This window comes from Sciurus vulgaris, assembly GCF_902686455.1.
Source record: "Sciurus vulgaris genome assembly, chromosome: 3".
NCBI lineage: Eukaryota > Metazoa > Chordata > Mammalia > Rodentia > Sciuridae > Sciurus > Sciurus vulgaris.
This window is the reverse complement of record NC_136463.1, coordinates 162,218,255-162,235,691: the sequence shown is the minus strand read 5'-3', so window position 1 is coordinate 162,235,691 and position 17,437 is coordinate 162,218,255. Positions and strand designations below refer to the sequence as shown.

The 17,437-nt window shown below is 36.4% G+C and overlaps 1 protein-coding gene across 8 annotated transcripts in view; it reads right to left on the bottom strand.

Annotated features, from left to right (window-relative positions):
• The window catches only part of UNC80 (unc-80 homolog, NALCN channel complex subunit), a 203,932-nt gene that overhangs the window by 58,478 nt on the left and 128,017 nt on the right, over window positions 1-17,437 (bottom strand). For 6 of the 8 annotated variants that reach the window (XM_079134589.1, XM_079134594.1, XM_079134595.1 and 3 more), the window contains 7 exons: window positions 14,556-14,737; window positions 13,805-13,936; window positions 12,013-12,199; window positions 11,270-11,401; window positions 4,756-4,899; window positions 2,557-2,657; window positions 1,468-1,554 (listed from right to left, as the gene is read on the bottom strand). In XM_079134589.1, the coding sequence (XP_078990715.1) occupies window positions 1,468-1,554; window positions 2,557-2,657; window positions 4,756-4,899; window positions 11,270-11,401; window positions 12,013-12,199; window positions 13,805-13,936; window positions 14,556-14,737 (965 nt within the window). The remainder of the gene's footprint in view (window positions 1-1,467; window positions 1,555-2,556; window positions 2,658-4,755; window positions 4,900-11,269; window positions 11,402-12,012; window positions 12,200-13,804; window positions 13,937-14,555; window positions 14,738-17,437) is intronic. The other 2 variants (XM_079134590.1, XM_079134592.1) reach the window with 1 other exon arrangement.

Here is a 17,437-nt window from a genome sequence, read left to right as displayed (position 1 = left end):
CAATGACCTGGGCAGGTACGCGGGCAAGTGAGGGTAACATTGAAAGGTCTTTTGCCTCCAGTCTCTGGGTTTCTGACAGAAGTTCATCTCAAAACTATTCCATATCTACCCAGATGCAATGTAAACTTGGCAGGGCACATACTCACACTGAGGGAGGCTCTGACATTTGGCTTTGCCAATCTGTCTTTGCTTTTGGTGTGACAGAGCCAGGACTCAAAAGCAGTGGACCCTTGACTGGAGAGTCTTCCAGATGGAAATGCTGTAGGCTGCAGTAGCTGAACAGGACACCCCTGCTGGTGGACTTCCTACGCTGGAGCCATATGGGACTCAGGGAGGAACTCAGGGGCATTTACAGCACCAGCCAGAGTTGAGGTGAGATTGAGACTTCCAGCAAATACCACTGGGAGCTGACAGGCCTCATGTTTCCAGAACCAAGGGCTTCAGCTTTTGCCAACCTGGCATCTAGCCACCCATCAGACAAAGAACATTATCTCACAAGTAGAGCAGCCAGAGGAAATGCAGGGATAGACCGTGAAGAAAAGTCTTTTTTCTCTCCCCCACTCCACATGGCTTTTACAAACAAAAGCAGTGGGAAGGAGGAGGCTTCCTAGAGAAAAAGCATTTTATTCAAGGAAGACTGAACACTATCCAAGTGTACTGTTCATATTTTTGTATCAGTCTGAACTTATAACTAGATTGGACACTTATTTATATTTTTCCCTTGCCAACCAGCAAGTGGGTACTCAGGAAGACCAAATTAGTCATAGACAAGAGAAAGGGATTACAAATACTCTCTGCCCATGGAGTTGTAGTGTGAGTTAAATTTGTCACCCAGCTATGGATGCATATGCATATACATATGGACGAGTATTTCCCTGAAGATAGAAAGGGAGAAAGAAAGGCGTTCTCCCAACAGAGACATTAATTTGGCTTTCTGTCTGCCTGAATTAAGGCATAGTTTCAAAGAAGAGTCATCATATCCCAGTCTCCGAACTGCATATTCATGTGGAGAAACTGGTAAGACCTGAAGTGTCAGGAAGGAGTTTTCACATTGCGTTTAAGCATAGAGAGCTGTCATGGAAAAATTCACTTACAAATATTTTCTACCTAGGGAAATACTTTCTCCTGTGTGTGTGTAGTGTATGTGTGTGTGTGTGTGTGTGTACGCACACACTTTAAATGGCAATACAGGAAAAGGGAATGAATGTCTAAAAATGACATGAACCAAAATAAGGAAGTCACATAATGCTAAAGAAAGACTGGGGAAACACGTTTGTGGAGTATCCATCATGCGCCAAAGATTGTGGAGGGCAGGGTCTTCCTCCATTAAGAGTGGTGGACTCAACTAAGATTCACCTCTGTCACTCTATTAATGAAAACTTATTTTTTAGAAACCCTAAGACTTTTATTTCATATCCCTGTTTTATACTTGAAAATCAACATGATCTATTGACTACTGAAACTCACCAAGTAGTTGAATAGGATATGAGATGTCTGAGCAGGAAAGTCTCCAATATTTAAGAGAAGTTTGCGCAGCATGTACATTAACTCATCCTGGGGGGAAAAAAAAAAAGCAGAATTTTAATGTCTTGTTCAGGTGACAGCCTGTAGGAAATAAAATTGGGGGAGGATTATTTTTACTTTTGCTCAGATGTTAATTTCAATTACCTTGAACATTTTAATATATTTATGTGATATTTACACATATATACTTATCTGACACTTAGTATTTAATCTGTAACACCTTTCCTCTAGGAGCTAACATAAATATCACTGAGGAGTAGTCAGACGACTGTCTTTTTTTTTAAAACAAAACTTTACACTGTATCTATAGCTTATGGGGAAAACATTAGAGTTGTATATTTAGTTAACTATTTGCCATGGCATGCCCTCCAGGTGTGGTGGTAATGTAAAGAGGACCTTTGTTGAGAAACAATTAAACAGACCAAGTTTACTGAACTTTTGAACTTCATAATTCTGTTTCCCAAGTTTTGAGTGAATAAGAAAGTCGAGGCCAAGAGAAGATAACGGAGCCATAACTGACCTTATTTGCAGAAATTAAACCTACTCTTCCAGTGAATATGACCATAATGTAGAAACAAATAATTATTAATCAGTATATTTTTTGGTTGTTCAACAAGCTACTTTTATGTGGCATAATTTTCTTATAGGGTGGTCTGGCAAATTAGCTTTTTGACTAAAGAAGAGAATTCACATATTCTAATAATCCCACTTGTATCACAGACTACCAAGCACTCAGAATTTGACAAATGTATCCAATATTAACAACATTATACTGGATTTAATCTTTGTCCAAAATATTGAGACTCTTTCAGTCTGAGGGCCATCACCAGCAACATACCATACACATGGCGATGTCAAGTAACAAATTTGAAAGAAAACAGCAAAATTTAACATCGCTCATCATCATTTAAAAAAAATTCTCTTTGGCTACGTGTGAGAGGACACTGATGTGGCATGCACTATACAGAATCTTTAGCTTGCTTTTAACAGTGTTCACATTCATAACTACACTGTAAAGGAAGAGGAATTTACTTGTCTATTGCTGATCGTCAGTTTTTCCAGAAAATGTCGAAGAACTGTTGATGGATCTTCAATTAGACAGTTCCATAAGACTTGTTGGGCCACAGCACTCACTTTAGAAGAGGAAAAAAATTGGACATTTGTCTTAAATGGAGATAAGTCTATTACATAGTATTCAAACAATTTACCAAGCTTAGTCTCTCCATTTTGCCTTAGAAAGGTTCTCTGAACTCTTTTTCTTTTGAAAGGTGAGTATTTGTTCTTTTTCTTGTTGTCACTGAACATTTCACATGTAAAGAAAAGTTAAGAAAAAAGTTTAGGGTGGTCTCTGGGTATAAGCATTACAAATAAGACCTTTGTGAATGTATGCAGTTGTCTTTGTTATGGAAACCACAATAATATTAGCAGTGGTAAGTCTTTATCAAAGTCATATTTCCTTGCTTATGGCATGAATTCCTAAGTAATTATTTAGTTTTGGAAAATATATTTTGGTTAAAGTGCACATTAATTAGAGATGGTCTTTTAAAGTCCACGTGGATACTTCACATAGTATCTCTTTCAGTAAATTAAAGTAGTTAAACCAGATTAATTAAGTTCCCAGTACTAATGAGGGAGTCTTAGAAATAAATAATTAGTTCTCATGAGAAATGATACCCTATTACTTTGGAAAAAGTGGTCAGGCTATGGTTACCTGGAAGCGGACAGGCTAGGAAAGTCAGTGGGCAAAGGGATCAGTCTGAACAGCATTCTCACTTCTGTTGATTTTCAAAACTAGGTGTAGCATGAATTTATCCTTCAGTCAATATTTTCAACACGTGATACCAATTTTTGCTTCAGAAATTCACCATCCAACTAAAATCCAGAGCCTTATAAATCAATAATATGAATAAGAAACATATAAATATTAAGCTTTAGCTTTCATGTATCCCTCTAAATAATTTTGAAAGCTGGGGTTTTTTTGTTTGAATGAAACTGGTTGAAAACATATCTTTACAATATTTTTTATTCTCATTGTTCTAATAAGGCAGTTTGATGCTTAAAACCTGAAATATACAGAATCCCACAAAGGGAAAAATAAAAAGGGGAAGATCACCGATCCTAAAAATAGCTATGAAGAGTCTGAAGGCTGTCCTTTCATATGCATGAAATATACACTTAACATGTATGTTGAAACATTATATAAAAAACATTGTTTTAGACTCAGTTTTTCATTTAGCTATATAAAGAGCAGTTATTATGTTAATATTCTAGATTGTGATTTCTTATGTGTACAGAATACTCTTAACTGGCAGTAGAAAGATTAACTAACTAATTAAATTACCTGTGGTATAGGGCATTTAAATTCTTTCCAGACATTTGTTTTTTAAAATATAATGTTCAATGTACAATGTCCTTTATAAGCCTTTTTATAGTCTTCATGTTTGCTTTAGGAAATTGCTAGAAACCAATTTTTCACACTTTTTTTTAAGTCACATAATGAAACCCTATTCCAGAATGCTTGCACCAAATTTTATGCTTGAACACAAGTTGTGAGGCTGCTCTTTTTCCTGCCTCTTTACCAACTGTGGGTATTTTAATTTAAAGAAAGCTTTGCCTGTTTTGTAAATGACAGAAGAACTTTGATTATTGCTTCAAACAACAATGCTGTTTACAGGTATTAAGGGCCAATAGACTGTTCATATCCTTCGCTCATTTTTTTCTACAGGGGTTTTTAAAAATCAATACTGAGTTTTAACTTTATGTTAAATTCAAAAATTTAAGAATAGTAACCTTTTGTCTGTCACATGTATAACTTCTCCTTCCCCCTAGTTTGTCATTTCATTTTGCAAGTACGAAAGATGGCTTTGGTGGTATCAAATGAAGAGCTAAAATTTCTAAGGTGGACAAAGTCACTGTTTGATTTCCACTTTGATGAAGTAAGTGTTATTTTGTTTTCTGGTCATAAAAAATGTTCTTGGACCTAACTACTTCTTTTAAATGTAATTTATTGGTTGTACAAGTATGGGAGGAGGAAGACATAACATTATGAGATAAGGAAGTCTGTGGCTTAGCAGACTGACACTATGCTACAAGAGTGGTAGTGTTGGTATTCTAGGCCACAAATCCGTAATTATACTATATGCATAAAACCACTCAACCTGTGTTCAGTAGATAACTGTTTAAGAGGAACCCTGAATACCTGACTGAAGGTTTGACGGGTCCACCCCATACCTGCTACTCCATCCTCCCGCACCTCCCCGTCCTCCATGAGGTGAACGATGGGGAGCACCGCTGCACAGATGCATGCTGGGAACACTGCCTGCGGCGGCTGCGGCACGTGGTGGTTTGGTGTGTGTTCTGTGGTGTGCTCTTCGTCTGGAGCCGGAGACAAAATCAGGGTGATTTCCCCAGTGATTCTAATACAACAACATTTCAGTTCAGTTCCATTCTTATCAGGTTAGTGTTATGACCCACAACAATGACAAAATTATTAGAATTTTTTAAAAGTTGGATTTATACAGTGTCTTCTTCTGTTAAATCACAAGACCAATCCACTCCACAAATACTGCCTTTTTTTTTTTTTTTTCCTTGTTTTATAGAGAAAGAGGCATGGACATTCTGCTCAGGTAGATCAGCTCACAACATGAGCTCAAAGATAATATTTTAAGTGGAGACTAAGTGGTTTTTCACAGATGTAACTGGCAGTGGTAAGTATGAATACAGAGTAGCAGAACACACACACACACTTCAGGCAAGAATAACACTGCCCACTTGTATTAATGTTCTTATGTTCATTGATAAATATGATTAATAATAAATTTGACAATTATTTCATATGGGAATAAAATAAAAAGTCATAGATTTAGTAGTCAAGGAAGGTAGGATAGGCCTTTTACAGCTCATCAATATGAAAAGAAACTTATTTTTATTATTAATACAAAGTAATTCATTTCTCTAGAGTGCTTAAAGTACAGGGAGTCCTTGATTCTCATATTTCAATGTACGTGGGATTTTAGAGGTCTTATGAAGGACTGGAGGGTAAGAGATTTACTTAGTTGCTCTTAGTCCTGTTTTCACACTAGATAAATGTGAAAATCTTTGAACAGTATATAGACAGACACACTGGGTAGGCACTTATGGAATAATAATAAAGATCCCCAAATCTGTTTGCCACAAAAGCAATGAGAACACTAGCAAATATAGTCAAAATAAATGTTCTCAGGACTTTTTAAATTAACCAAAAGCTTAGAACAATTTCAGGAGTGTTTGTTAAAAATTAAAGGATAGAACCTTGGTATGATTGCTGGCATTTCTGCTTTTTAACTTTCCCTTTTCACTTTGGCCTTTCTCTGGTCCTCAGTAGGCTTGGAAATTAGTAGCTGCACATCCATGAGAGAATACCAGGAGCCTAACAGCCTCTGGGGTGATAGCAGGTTTGGAGTTCCCTAAAGCCTAGTCACCAGAGAACTGTCCCTACTTGAACTATTTAGCCGCTACGTGGAAAATCCCCATGTGGAGGACTTGTCTTTATTTGACTTGGCTCAGTGCTTGCTTAGTGCAAAGGATTTATACCCAGGGCATTGGCCAAAGAGAATTAGCAAAAACAACTCTCTCACATTACAGCTGCCTGAGGTGCTTATGTCAGCTGGGACAAGCAAGAGGCTACAGAAAAACATAAAGGAAAATCTGGAGAACCTAGGTCTCTGACAAATTCATGGTATCTAGATGGCTGTATGCATGCGCAAGGGTGTGCTCATGTTCATGAAAGACCTAAATTCCTTACTCTCACTTTTGGCTGATCTTGAGACTCTGCCCAAGCAGAAAGTGAAACAGTGAAGGGCAAGGCATAGTCTTAAAATACTGAAACATGGAAGGTGGCTTAATACATCTATGGTGCCCCCAAGCAAAGGCCAGGAGACTCATTAGTACATGGTATTTAAGAAAAATCTGTCTAATCATTACCTGATTACTAATTTAACTGAGAAGAAATTTCAATGATCACACTGAAGAAAATATGCAGATTTTAAAAAATTAGTCCAGAAAAGTCAGTAACCAAGCAAATAATAACACAACTACCAGCAACAATATGGGGAAGATGGAGAGGGAATAATAAGTGAGGGGAGATCTCATGAAAATGGAAGGGAAGGGAGGGGACCAGGGGTTAGGAGAAAGGGAGGGAAAGAAGTTCACCAAATTATGCTACATGTGATATGAGTATGTCATAACGAATCCCACTATTAAGTATAATTATTAGGTACCAACAAAAGTTATTTTAACAAACAAATGAACATTACTCAAATATATAGTATTTGAGTCTCAGTTTCAGAGACACAAATAAAATGGAAGTAAGAAGGATGGAAAAAGATAAGCCACATAGACAATAATAATTTAAAAAAAACTGGAGTGTCTATATTATTATCAGACAAGTTGAAATTTAATATGAAAAATTTAATTAGAGGCAAAGAAAGACAAGTTGTAATGATAAAAGGATCAACCTATTAGGACAATCATATACATATCTGCACCTAACAACAGGGCCCTAAAACATGAAGCAAAAACTGACAATTAAAGGGAGAAATAGACAATTTAATAGTAATCACCAGAGACTTCACTACCCCACTTTCAATAATGTTTAAAACAACTAGACAGAATTCGTCAAGGGAAAAGAAGACTTGAACAACATTATAAACCAACTGGATTTAACATACATCTGCAATAAAAATAAAACACTCCTCTGAAGCATAGGTCAGAATGTAGGCAAACAAGGCTCAATAAATTTAAAAAGGTGAAGGATTATAAAGGAATATTAAGAACAAGTATACACAAGATTAAATACACAAGTCTCTAGGAAAGGCATAACCTATAGAAGTGGACTACGGAAGAAATAGATAATTTGAATAGATTTATATCAAAGAGATCGATATGGTAATAAAAAAACTTTCTACAACAGAAAGCCAAGACCTAGGTAACTTCACTGGCCAATTCTACCAAATACTGAACAGATATTTAACACTAATTCTTCACAAAAACTTGTAAAACTTAGAAGAGCAGGAAACACTTCTCAAATCAGTCTAAGAGGTCGTTATTATTCTGTACTGAAACTAGATAATGTCATCACAAGAAATGAAAAACAGATCAGTCTCTCTTATGAGTATGGATGAGAAAATCTTCAACAAGCTATTTGCAAACTGAACCTACAACTATATAAGAAGATTATATACTATGACTAGGTGAGATTTATCTCTGAAATGCAAGGGTGGTTCAACATATAAACAGAAACATATATATCTTATTAATAGAATGAAGGAAAAAATTCAAGAGAATTTCAATAAGTACAAAAAAGCATTTGACAAAACCCAACACTCTTTCAGAATTAAAAAAAAAATGCAAAACTCAGAAATTAAGGGAACTTCATCAATATTATAAAAGCCATTTATAAAAATTGACAGATTTTTTAAAATAAAAAATCCACTAACACTAACTGGATTAAGTTAGTAGATTCATAACAGAGGAAGACTGAATGCTTTCCCCCTTAGATCAGAAATAAGACAAAAATATCTCTGCTCATCTCTCCTATTCAAACTGTACCGGATGTTTAGCCAGTACTATTAGATAGTAAAATAAAAAAAAAAAAAAGGACATCCAAATTAGTAAGAAAGAAGCAAAAGTATCTTTATTTGCAGATGATGTAATTTTGTGCATAGAAAAGCTAAGAAACCCAAAAGAAACTATTAGAAGTAATAAACTATTTCATAAAGGCTACAGCATACAAAATTAGTGTACAAAAATCAATTGTATTTTACACATGAGCAATAAAAACTCAAAAAATGAAATTAGGAGAACACTTAAATAAACTAGCATCAAAAAGAATAAAATACTTAGAAATAAATTCAATGGAAGAAGTTCAAGACTTGTACACTGAAAGGTACACACATTATTGAAATAAAGACCTAAATGAACAGAAAAGTATTCCATGTTCATGGATCAGAAGACTTAACATGCCTCACAATAATCTACAGATGCAATGCAATGAGATCTCATGTGTCTATTTAAAAGAAATTGAAAAAAATGATCCTACAATTCACATAAAAGTGCCAAGAGACAAAGAATAGCTAAAATAATTTTGAAGGAAAAAAACATGGTTGAAGAACTCACATTTTCCTTAAAAAAATCTTACTATAAAGCTACAGTAATCAAGACTATGCTACTGACACAAAGATTGATGTAGGGACAGAACAGAATAGAAAGATCAGAAATAAACCACTATATTTGTGTGCAATTGGTTTTTTTTTACATTAATGTGAAAGTTAATGGAGAAAAAATATTTTCAATAAATGGTACTCATAAAACTTAAACTCATGCAAAAGAATGAAGTTGGATTCTGACATCATATTCAAAATATTAACTCAAAATTGATCAGACTCTTAAACGTAAGTGCTAAAGCCATACAACTCTTGGAAAAAAGCATAGGAGTAAATCTTTGTTACCTTGGATTAGACCATTGCTTTTTAGATATGACACTAAAACTACAAGTGACAAAAGAAAATATACATATACTGGACTTAAATAAAATTACAATGAAAATGTTTCAAACTTGCCATGAGCAGACATCATGACCCTATGTACATGTATGATTATGATATGACTCTAAATCATGCACAACCATAGATGTACCCCATTTGTGTACAATGAATCAAAATGCAGTCTGTAAAAATAAAAAAAAATTAAAAAAAAGAAAGTAAAACGTCAAACCACAGAATGGAGGAAAATATTTGTAAACAATTTTACTGACAAATGGCCTGTCTCCAGACTTTATAAGTAATTTTTACAACTCAACAATAAAATTAACCAATTAAAAATATGCAAAACAACATTATGGACACTTTGTTTTACATCTCCATATTGCTTCTTTCATGAATTGAGCTAAATGCCTTCTCATTTGTGCATGTAGTTTTAATTATATCCTTCAAACTAAATGGTATACAAATTTAATACATGAAAAGTAATAAAAGATTAGGCAAAAGATTCAAATGGACATTTTTCCAGAGAAGATATACAAATGGTTAATAAGCACATGAAAAGATCATTTGCATTAGGGCAATGCAAATCAAAATCACAGTGAGGGGCTGGGGAGATAGCTCAGCTGGTAGAGTGCTTGCCTTGCAAGCACAAGGCCCTGAGTTCGATCCCCAGTACCACAAAAAAAAAAAAAAATCACAGTGAGATACCATTTCATACTCAAAGGGGTGGCTAAAACTAAAAGAGACAATAACAAGTATTGGCAAGGATGTGGAGCAACTGGAACCATCACACTTTTTGGTGGGAATGTAATATGGTAGAGACACTTTGGAAATAGTTTGGCAATTTTCCTCACAAAAACTTCCACATGTCTGTTCATAACAGCCTAATTCATAGTAGACAAAATGGAAACAAACCCATGTGCCCAGAAATTGATGGATAGACAAATAAAATGAATTATGTCAGTGTGATAGAAAATTATTTGAAAATAAATAGGAATGAAAAACTGACACATGCTACAACATGGATGAGCCTTGAAAATATTAAGCCAAGTGGAAGAATCCAGTCACAATAGGACCATATGTCATATGATTCCATTTATATAAAATGTGTAAATAGGTAAATCCATAGAGATTAAAAGCAGATCAGTTCTTGCTGGGTTCAGGGAAGTGGCAGACGAAGAGTGAATGCTAATAGATATGGGGTTTCTCTTGAGATGAAAAAAAAATTGAAAATTATGGTGGTGACTGTTGCACACTCTATGGATATACTAAAAGTTACTGCATTGTATACGTCAAAGGGATGAATCTTATGGTACATGAATTATTTCATAATAAAAGTGTTATAAAAATACAGATGTATCTTGGACCCCACCCCATAAGTTGTGAATAATTGGTATTAGTCATTTTTCAAAATTCCCTAGGGTCGCAAGGCAAAGGGTTGAGAATGAGTGACCTATTTGCTCCAATTCTGTCTATCTCTTTGCCGACTTCATAAATCAGTGATGAGATCTGTTTTTTTTTTTTTTTTTTTTTTTTTTTTTGGGGGGGTGCTGGGGATCAAACCCAGGGCCTTGTGCTTACAAGGCAAGCACTGTACCAACTGAGCTATCTCCCCAGCCCTGTGATGAGATCTGTATAATCATGCAGCAGTCAGCCAGTTGTTCATCATTAGAGAAGTATTGCTTTTATGTGATTGGAACTGACGAACATCAGTCTGCCTCCCACCCCGCCCATATCAAGAATTACACTTTATTATGGGAATATCACGATATTTAGTCTTAATCTGATCGTGAAGTTACTCCAGAACAACATCCTATACTGGAATCATTGGAGAAGGGTTTAAAAATACCAATCATGGATGCTACCTTCAGAGATTATAATTATGATTGGTCTGGACATTTTTTAAAAGCTTCCCAGTTGCTTGTAATGTGTAGCCAGGGTGGAAAACCATTTACTGCCTAGAATAATGTCTTCAGAACTGTCAGCAATATGATCACATGTAATGCCATTTAAAAGGTCAACTGAAAAATGAGAATTCCTGAGTTAAATCAGCATTTTTGTTGTTGTTGTTTATGGATTCTACTCTGGTTTTTTTGAACCACCAATCATCAAATAAGTTATTTAATGAGGACAGTGTAATAAAGTAATAAGGTGATATGAACTGGAAAATGATTCAAAACATGTGAGCCACGAGGAATAAAGAGGACATTTGCAAGAGGACCTACCTTCGGCACTGACAGCTGAACGTACTGACCAGACTGACCCCCTGCGGAAGGAGTAATTCCTGTGGGAGGTGCTGGAGGTGCAGGAGGGGCTCACAGACAGTCGACGGGCTGCCAGATTGGTGACTTCTTCTACTGGCAAACAAAATGGGGCATGTGAACTTTGGTTTTATAACTCAAATTTATCACTATTGCAATGATCACTGTTTCTTATACCACAAGAATATACTGCTCTCGGACCCCAGGGCTTAAGTAACTTAGAATGACTAGAAAACTACAACTCTACAGAAAGACAAAAGTTCCTCTGAAAGTTTTCCAGGAAATCAGGACAGAGAGTCACTGACATGAAAATGGTTCATGAGTCATTTTCTGATACCAACTGACAAATTATCTATATGCATGAAGGGTGAAAATAGTTATTGGATTAACCCTATTTTTAATGATGAAAGATGGTTGCATTGACTTTAATGTGCATTCTGAATTCAGCCAGAATCCAGAATTATAACCAATGCCTGGTCCATTATCAGACTGGTTCATTCAGTATAACTAATGTTTTCCCTGGGACATGGGCCAACTCTAGACTTGAGAAAGCAATAGCTTCTTTCTTTGGAGACTGTCAGAAAGTGATAAAGAGGGATGGAGGAGGTAGAACACCTCAGATCACACAGGTCATTCATTTCTATTTCAAATCAAGTCCTTTTCCTTGTGACTCAGTCCCCCCAAGAAGTCCCTGGTGCAGCGGGCACCTTCTTCTTCTGGCTCTGAGTTGGGAGTGCAGGTGGGCTCATAGCAGGCCTCCTGGGTGATGGGGATGGCCGTGATGAGGCTGGCTTCTCGACCCAGCCGTTTCTTCTCTTCCTCCTGCTGCAAGTTCTTTAAGATGTGTTCTGCTCTTTGATGAGATCGAGATACAGCTCGGGCAGAAAAGGATTTCTGTGGAGACATGAAGACAAGGTTATTTAGCAGCAACTCTTCTTGCAAGGTCAGAACCATAAAGAATGACCTAATGAATTATGCCCATGTGGTAGCATGACCTCAGGACATGTTAGGGCCTCCAAGATCGAGTTTCATGGAGATTTATTTGTTTTTCTACCAATTTTCTAAGTTATGTATGAATGAACTTTTTTTTTTTTTCACTCAATTTGAATAGTTCTTCGAGAACATCTGTAACTTCTGGAAATAATCTTATTTTACCTTTAGTATTTTTGGTGATATCAATGATTTACTTTTTAAACATTAACACTGAATAAAATTTGGTTCAAAATTTTTTGACCTGGCTTTAAATGAAGGATATTTATTACATAAGGTTAATAAAACAGAAAGTTGGAACCAGGGAAAGGAGGAGGAAGGAGGTACATCTTTCATGTAAAACAGTTAGTATGTGATTGATTTCACCTTTATTTTTTTTCCTTTAGTACCAGGGATTGAACTCAGGGGCACTCAACCACTGAGCCACATCCCCAGTCCTATTTTGTATTTTATTTAGACAGGGTTTCACTGAGTCGCTTAGTGCCTTGCTTTTGCTGAGGCTGGCTTTGAACTCATGATCCTCCTGCCTTGGCTTCCCCAGCCTACAAAGTCTACAAAAATGTTGAGCTTAACTTCAATATTCAACTAACTTTTTCAAAAGAGTGTGAATTAAAAAATCAATAACTATTTTTTTGCCATTTGAGGCGTCAACTAAAAGATAACACACATTACTTATAAACGATGCTTTTGCTTAAGGAAAAATGTGTACGGTAAAATGTGCAAAGTAAAATGGTATAACGTTTTTTGGGGATTCTTTGTTAGATGTATTGAAAGTCTTTAACATGTATATATAATTGCCATAAATTTGATGGTAATTTATTCAAGGAAATAATGATGGATTTGTGCAAAGAGATGAATTCTTTTTTTATTTTTGCTATATTTTCCAAATCTTTTACATAATTCATAATTTGGAAAAATAAGTATTGCAGGCATATTTTGAGAATTCATTTTATCAAAAGCCTCATATTCTTGGCTTTTGTCTGCCAATAGGTCATGTTCTCAACTTAGCTCTTAATGGGTTACATTATGTGCAGCTGTGATATGCAGGAGCAGCATAAGACCTGAGTTTTGAATGCTGTGTGCGGTGATAAGATTGATGACCAGCAAAACAAGGAGCAAAGGAGGGAAAGGGAGTCATCAACACTCTGCTTTTTCTTACTCTTGCAGGGTCAGTATCTTTAACCTTCGGGTATTTTACATATTATAGATTAAATGAGTATGTTTGCTTTATAAAAGCAGCAGAGTGCTCCCACTGGTCAAGAAATCAATGCCTAATGCTTTTAATAGCTTTCTAAGCTGCTGCTTTTATAACACAAAACTATGTTGGCTTGAAGGTATGCATATGCCCACTACCAGATGTTCATTTTTTCTGTCACAGGAATGAACACTTCTGTGAATTCTGTGATTACATTCTTTTAACAAGAACAAAGGAGTCATATTTATTGCTTTTCTCTTTTACATATACTCCATGCAACTTGGAGATACAGGAAAAAAGCGCTTGATACTCACAGACTGATCTTCATTAATGGGGTCCTGGACACTCCCGCTGCACTGAGGGACCCATGGAGGGTCAAACATTGGTACAGATGGCATTCCGAGCACTGGCGAGGGCAGGGTAAAGTTGATACTGGGAGGTGGGATCTGTTAGTTGATATCAGAAGAATGAGGTAAGCAAGATGGAATAAGAGCCAGGAACGAGTTTGAAGTATAATTAAGACACAATCTGTCTTAATAAATGTTAAGGATCTACGTGACTCCTCACACAACAGGCAAGCACCAAAGATCAATTTTCTAAACTCTTCTGCTGGAGGACACAGGAGGAACCTCTCTGTACCTCAGTTTACTCATGAATAAAATCAAAGTGTTTCAACTAAATGACATTTAGTTATGTTATCTATCTTCCTTCAAAGATAGAGAGAAAGGCACACCCACACACACACACACACACACACACACACACAGACACGTATTCTTTTAACAGCAAAATGCTTAGAAGATTACAACCCAAACTTAATATGTGCTTACCTCTGGGGAAGTTAGTAAGATATTGAGGCTTATAGAAACTCAACTCTCTACCTCCTTCTATATTTCAATTTTTCTTTTAGCAATAAGAATTCATTCATGTATGAGTTCAGTTTACTTATATAATTAGAAAAAGAAAAGAGAAAGTTGTCTTTCACTATGCTCTGAGGTTCACGGATTTAAGCAAACCTTAGGTTAGTTTTGCTGATCTAATTCTCATGTGGGAAGTATCTCTCACCTTAAAAATCTGCTGTGCACCTTCCTCCATCCGGGGCCAGACCTGATAGCGAAACCTCCAGAGCGTGTGGAACTTGAGGACAGCGTTCAGTCTCTGCACAGTCTCAGGGTGGTGGAACTCTGACATCAGCATGTCAGACACAGCCTCAGGGACCTTCACAGCACACAGCAGGAACATGGCGGCTAGAGACAGTTAATGGTTCATCAGTTTTTAAGTTTTGTTTGATTTCTGGGGTTGGGGAGAAGTGGTAACTGATCAGGTCTTCTGAAAATGACTCCTGAACACAGAGCCAAACCACCAGCACTGGCCAAAGCCACCAAACATCACTCTTCGATCCACATATAATATCCAAAAGCTGTTGTAAAATCAGCAACAGCATGACTGTAAGATATGGAAATGACAAAGCCCCTGGGAAGAGGGAGGTGAGGAAGAAGGCAATACATTGATAACTTTGATCCTTCCCCAAATAAATCCTTTCCCAGTGACAGTATAAAGGGACCCTGAAGAGAGAGAGATAACACTGACCGCAGGCCCTCCATTCTTCCCCAAGTAAAAATATTGCTCAGTAAAAACAAATTTCAAATTCTCACAAACTTGTTTCCTGAGTGCCCAAACTGACATGTTCTGTCAATAATTAAGTGTAACTTATATAAGCACAGACTGCCCCTTTGTCCAATGGCTCATTTTCCACCAGGAAAGTGGGGCCACCAGAGGCATGACTCCACGGCTGATTAAAGGCTGTGCTGATCCATAAATTTGCACCCGGCTTGGTCATTTCGTGCTAACAATGACTCAGTAGAATAACTCATTCTAAGCAAGGCTTCCTTTGGCTCACGGTGAAAAGGGAATACCAGAGGAAGCCCATGAAAAAAAATTACACATTGAAATATGCTTTTTAGGAAGTGGCTGGAGTCATCCCATGGTAACTCAAGAACATTACATAAGACATCCATTGCAAACCACTTCTGTTTCATCAGTTACATTTTAAAAATACACATTGCAGATTCTATTAGAAACTTCCATCTTTCTCAGAAGAGATGGAGAAGTAAAAAGACTTCGTGGATCATAATACTGCCTTTTTAGTTTTTAATTTTGGGAAAAGTTAATATCAATGAGAAAGGTCAGGTGCTAATGAACTATGAGACTGTTAAATATGCTAAAGCACAGATAGAGGGGTCAGAGGCAATTATAAAAACATAATCTGGAATCTCTCTTGTTTTCTCGCCCAGAGCCTCAAAACGTGCTCAGGCAGTTGTGGTAGAGGAACTGAGGTTGGGTCTTAGCCCTGACACTTATCTGCTCTGTGATCTTGGGCAAGCCTTTTAGACTGTTAGCTTCCATTTCCTCACTGGTAAACTCTCAATGATGGTGATACCTGACTTCAGATTTGTTGTTAAAATAAATCAAACATGTATGAGAAAGTGCTTTGTAAAGTGGATAGTGCCACACGATTCTAAGGTGCATTTCATCTTTCAGTGACAATGTGGTAAAATGGTAAGGGCATCTACAATGTGCCATCAGATGTGGGTTGGATTTTCTAGCTAATTCTGAACTGTGCTGATTGACTTGAGTTTGCTCATCTACAGAATAGTTTATCAATAAGATGTTGTCTGTGTGATATAGTTCTACATCAAATATTAGTTATTTGATCCTTGGTTTTTGAAAATCCTTTTTTTTTCTAGTCTACCAACTGTCTAGATCTCCATTCTTTCTTTTTTACTCCCATTTAAAAATATGCTCTACCCTGCTTCAATTTTTAAACATCATGCTCACTCTTTAAATCATTATAGGACCCTAATATCTTTACAGCGATAGTTTCCTTGTAATGCTCACTGATTATCAGATCCAGTGGTACTTTTTTTTTTTTTACCTTTAATACCCTTAAAACAATCTACTTGAGACTTACTCTCTTTTATTTCCATGGCTTAAGATTATTAATTTTCTACTTTTCTGATCCCTTTTCCTGGGTCCTTGTCTGCTGTCATTATTTCAGCTGTCACCTACATCAACTTGTTCCCAAATTTATCTCTGGCTTTGACTTTTCACTTTATCCAGGTTATGTCTCCCAACTCCATGTCACCAACTCCCCCCACTGGAAAAAAAAAAATTGCTATTTCTAAAACCAAGCTACTCTGCTGATTGCTGCCATATTAAATATGGTAATAGTTCAGACTCTATACACATTTCTTTTTGGCTCAGATTCCATGAGTAATTTTGGAAAGTCCACAACCCTAAGCCTGCCATCCAGGGTCTGTGGGAATTCAAGTTCCACTCACCTCTCTAATATTATGTACATGCAGTCTCTCTGTAAATCTATTCTAGTATTCAAATCAGTCTCCAGTCTTTCCAAATAAGCCCAGTGCACTTCCACACCAACACTATTTTCCCTGCTTGGCTACCTTTTAGTAATTCTTAAAGCCTAGTTCACCTGCTTATATTTTCTCCCATGACTGTCCGGATTTGGGGAAGCATAACCTTCCTGGCACTCTTGCAGCTTTCTGACAAGCATATGAGAGAGAAGCAAAAACTTGAGCTTTAGTGTAAGCAAAGATATTTTCTTAAAGATAATTTTTTGTAGTACAGTATAAAAGAACTGAAGGTTAGAATCAACCTAAATTTCTACCTACAGGTCTTAAATAAATAAATTATGGTATGTCCATTCAGTCAATGAATTGAGATAAAACTATAAACTGGAGTTTTGAAATACTCTCCAAATATGAATGAAAAACTGCAAAGTGCAAAAGCTTTGTATGTCCTTGTGTGAAAACAGAAACCTGCAATATAAACAAATACAAAACACACACACACACACACGCACAAATATATATATATATATATATATATATCCAAACATACACACACACACACACACACACACACAC